Genomic DNA, 4,040 nt, shown 5'->3' on the forward strand with positions numbered 1-4,040 from the left:
CATTTTTTTTAGATAGACGCGGTTGTCGGTCTCATATTGTTATTTGGGTGTCGACTAGGTCGACCGTGCATTTTATTACGCTCTATATGATGGACATTTCCCTGAATTATGGACTTGCTGGATTTGCGAATCTCGACACTGAAAGTTGCATCTGTAGAAGGTCAGCAGAGTGCGAAAGTAAGAACAAATCGAGGCTTTTCAGGTAGATTGGTGCCGAGACGCTACTTCCCTTAAAGAGGGCGTCTCACCACTGGGATCAACTTGTCTCTATACTTAATAGTGTGACAGACAACATACATAGATGCAGAAATGGTGGATTATTATTACAAGAATGATGGATTTTCATTACAGCAATATCATATTTAGTCAGTTTTTGTTACAAAATATAATTGGTACATGCAATTTGGGGTCGGATAGTATTTTTACTCAGTAGATATGATATTTCTGATGAACGTCAACTTCTTGGAACTGAGAATTGTGTTTGTATTTACACGTTCTCAAAAAGGGCTGAGAAGAAATACTTGATTCGTGCAAAATGAAATCCAACTGTGTTTGTTGATCACTAAAGGCGAATAATTTCAACAAAAAAAAACCCGTATGACCCTTTATGTACAAATAAGCCTTTTTTTTTCGTAGTAATTTTAACAATAGACAAGCGTACGCTGTCCTTGATGATTCCTCACTCGTCTCCCCTTAACGTGGAACACTCACGTATGGACGAAGTATTCAAATTACCACGTACACTCGCTGGCCTTCGCACTCCCTCCAATAAATGGACTGTAAACTATATTTAGGCTATACTGGCTAATTGTCCGCTTTTGGCAAAAGTAACAACGTGACGCCTCGATGCACCACATAATTGTTCACTATTGACGTTGAATTTTTTTAGGGTATCACAATACCGAGGGGGTGTCTAGCGAGAGACATGCCGTTATGACGAGAGAAAAGCTTTTTGTCATTTGACACATCCACACTAGTGCGCCTTACATAGTCGTCGTAGCAGGTCACAGTACTCGTACACCCGGATTATCAACCGGAATGCCGACCTGAAATACATTGATGGTGGCTTAAATTATCTAGAATGGCGGTCGATAACTGTACCATCATTTCAGATCAATAGTAGCTACATCGACATATGGTTGGCTATAACATCAGTAGGGAGAAGATATACGTATTGAATTTCTCTTCGTATAGAGGTTGCTCAAATCTAAATAATCTTCCTGAACGACTTACTTTATACAGATTTGATCAATGCACTTATGATGAAGAAAGCCGTCACCGCAAGAATCTGTTGTTAACACCATCATTTGTCGCTTTCAAATATTCAAAGCTGAGTCGTTGCACTTTAACAAAAAGATCAAAGTAGTTGAAACTATACACCGTCGTCCACGGATGGAAATGAACATACCGAGAAATCGCCGGACTTCAGAACAAAGGATGGGCGCTTTGCTTTCTAAAGAGTGGCTACCACCCTGTGGATACGGAGCACAGATCGAATAGTGAACAATTTAGCACGCGGTTTTCTATTGCATTAAGCATCGCCACACCAGCGCAAACCCGGGAATTTGGGTACAAATATATTTTTCTTCACATAATAGTGAACTGAAATCAAAACTATAAAGATCTGTGTAATCCATTACGCACCTCAACGAAGACCAAATGTACTACACTCATCGGCATCGCGCAGGCAAGTCGTGCACCCAAAGCTCTCTTGTCGATGCTTAAAGGCACGTATTGGTCGTCTTCAAGTGAGTGATTGTAGAATAGTCAGATAGCTGGGCCTAGATTCTCAGTTTAGCTTGTATTAGAGTTGCAAATTCTACTCGACGAAGAGTGGGCCTGACAGTAACCAGCAAAAATTATCTGAAGCGCCTGCTGGATTCTGATTAGAACTGATAGCTAACATACATACAATACCTTGACTGAATACCAAGAGCGCCGGTACCGCCACATGGCCAATTTTACCACTCAATTCAGATTCAGAAAGATCGCTGGAGAACATATCATCATCTCCCAATCGACCTAAAACATACGATTATTCAAATGCTAAATTTGACCGCTTGACCAATTAAAGGGATTCAAGATTTCCAGAGTCGGGCGCATGTATACGTTTCCTGCAGCACACACGCATACCGCCAGTGTACTCAACTACCTAGCAACGAGGCATATCGCTCTGCTGTAATGGGTACGTCCCATGCCTCTCTGCACATCATTTCCTTGGCCTTCCCATCATTAATCATCGACCTAGCGAGTGTCTGATAACGATTATGTATATACATAAAGTTGAGGTGTACGAGAACCACTTGTCATTTCCGCTGGGTTGATGTAGGAACGAACTGTAAAACATACAAATCCACCGGGAATTTCGACAGGGTTGGGTCTCGCAAGATCAACAATACTTCTTCCAATACTTCTTCCAAGATGGCACCTGCTTCACGCCACATACACACGCAAATCACGTTGTAGAGGTTGATGGCAACAATCTGGGCACTTCGCAGAGAATTCAATCACACAATACATACCAAATACTTAGTAGTACTGCTGTCAGTGAAATACTCCCGGTCGCTGACGGGCGCTTGTAGAATCACGGCCGACACAAAGGTCGCGTACCTCCCGCTTTTTAGATAGGTAACAGTGTCCTATGTGAAATCGTCCCATTCTGCATGTTAGATCACTTCTGGTGCTAGACTATGGTATGCGATTCGAAATGACAAATTGTACACTAGAAACAAAGAAGTGGCGAAATGCACTATGCGACCCACACAAATGGCTTGCGATTTGACCGCGACATTAGCGTCATATGCGGTTGTTTTACAGTTAGTGTCTTATTGACGCATCCAGGGTACAGCACGGGGGACTACTATGAGAGCTCGGACTGGCGGAAAATACATAGCTCTTCAATGATTGAGCACTCATAAATAAAAGCAGCCTTCGTGCATCAATTGAGTGCATCAACACCCCAGACACTTACTTGGCAACCTGGAAATAGCGAAAACCGAGAATATAAGCTAAAACAGAGCTTAGAAGCGAAATCAACTTCCATCTTCTATGCAAATACAGACGTCATACATAAGAATGACAGGCAATACAGATACGTGCATACATGAGACATGCCAGTTCGAAAGACGTTCTCAAATTAGAAAGTAATCAAATACTACTTACAGATATGCAACTCGAAGCAGAATATCTAACAAACGCATAGTTCGAACACGTGCGCCTAGTCACGCAGATGATCAACGTTACTTACGTACCTGTGGAGTGACCCATGAGCACAAACTTCGGCTTCCGTTTGTATAGCTTCCCAAATCTTTCAATGAGGGATGCCATCAAACTATCCAGGTCCTGAACGTCATCTTGTAAGGTACAATGACCATAGCTGCCAAGTGAGCTACAGACAGTACAAGTAATAGTTCGCTCTTGAGTCATTAAGATACCATGATGACATACCACGGTTGAGATTCAAGCGAATCTCGGCATAGAAAGTGAGAGAAATCAGCACCCGGTGCCAAAGCGTCGTAAAGTTACTTGGGAATCGGGTGTCAAAGAACGCATATATCAACATCATCACAAAGCAGTCACGACCTCACTCGGAAAATATCAGCACACATGAGCCGAAATCGCAAGAAGTAGGTTTGTGACGTTAGGAAACACAGTACGTAATAACAGTTCAGATCAATGATAGCCGAAGGTCAAACCTTGATAAAAGAGGCTGTACCATAGTCCACTTTAGCGCAGACACAGTTTCGGCTACACCACTAGCATAATCAGCAAAACCAAGACCTGATAGAAAATAGATCAATATTTTTTTTGAGATTACCCGTATAGCTTATACTTCCCCGTACAAAGAACATATCTGACTACCGTATAAGTAGATATGTTGAACTCTGACGATCAATACAACCCTTGCTCATGAAAAATAGCATCAAAATTTATGCTCAAGAATTACCAGACAAACACACGCACACACACGCATGTATATATATGACATAGCATAATACTAAATAGTAATATATAACAACGTACAAGATATATATATATAT

General features: G+C 41.6%; 1 protein-coding gene across 2 annotated transcripts; it reads right to left on the minus strand.

Annotated features, from left to right (window-relative positions):
* Positions 1-2,056: 2,056 nt before the first annotated feature.
* Positions 2,057-3,388, minus strand: SARC_12481 (the record flags this gene model as incomplete). Of its 2 annotated transcripts, XM_014293412.1 has the most annotated exons (4): positions 2,057-2,255; positions 2,523-2,639; positions 2,972-2,979; positions 3,252-3,388. In XM_014293412.1, coding segments are annotated over 4 exons (373 nt in total), but the record flags the coding sequence as incomplete, so codon positions are not given. The 2 variants fall into 2 exon arrangements, with proteins under 2 accessions (XP_014148887.1, XP_014148886.1); XM_014293411.1 differs by lacking the exon at positions 2,057-2,255 and having other exon boundaries at positions 2,359-2,639.
* Between the last annotated feature and the right edge of the window lie 652 nt (positions 3,389-4,040).

The sequence above is a fragment of the Sphaeroforma arctica genome, assembly GCF_001186125.1.
Source record: "Sphaeroforma arctica JP610 unplaced genomic scaffold supercont1.2335, whole genome shotgun sequence".
NCBI lineage: Eukaryota > Ichthyosporea > Ichthyophonida > Sphaeroforma > Sphaeroforma arctica.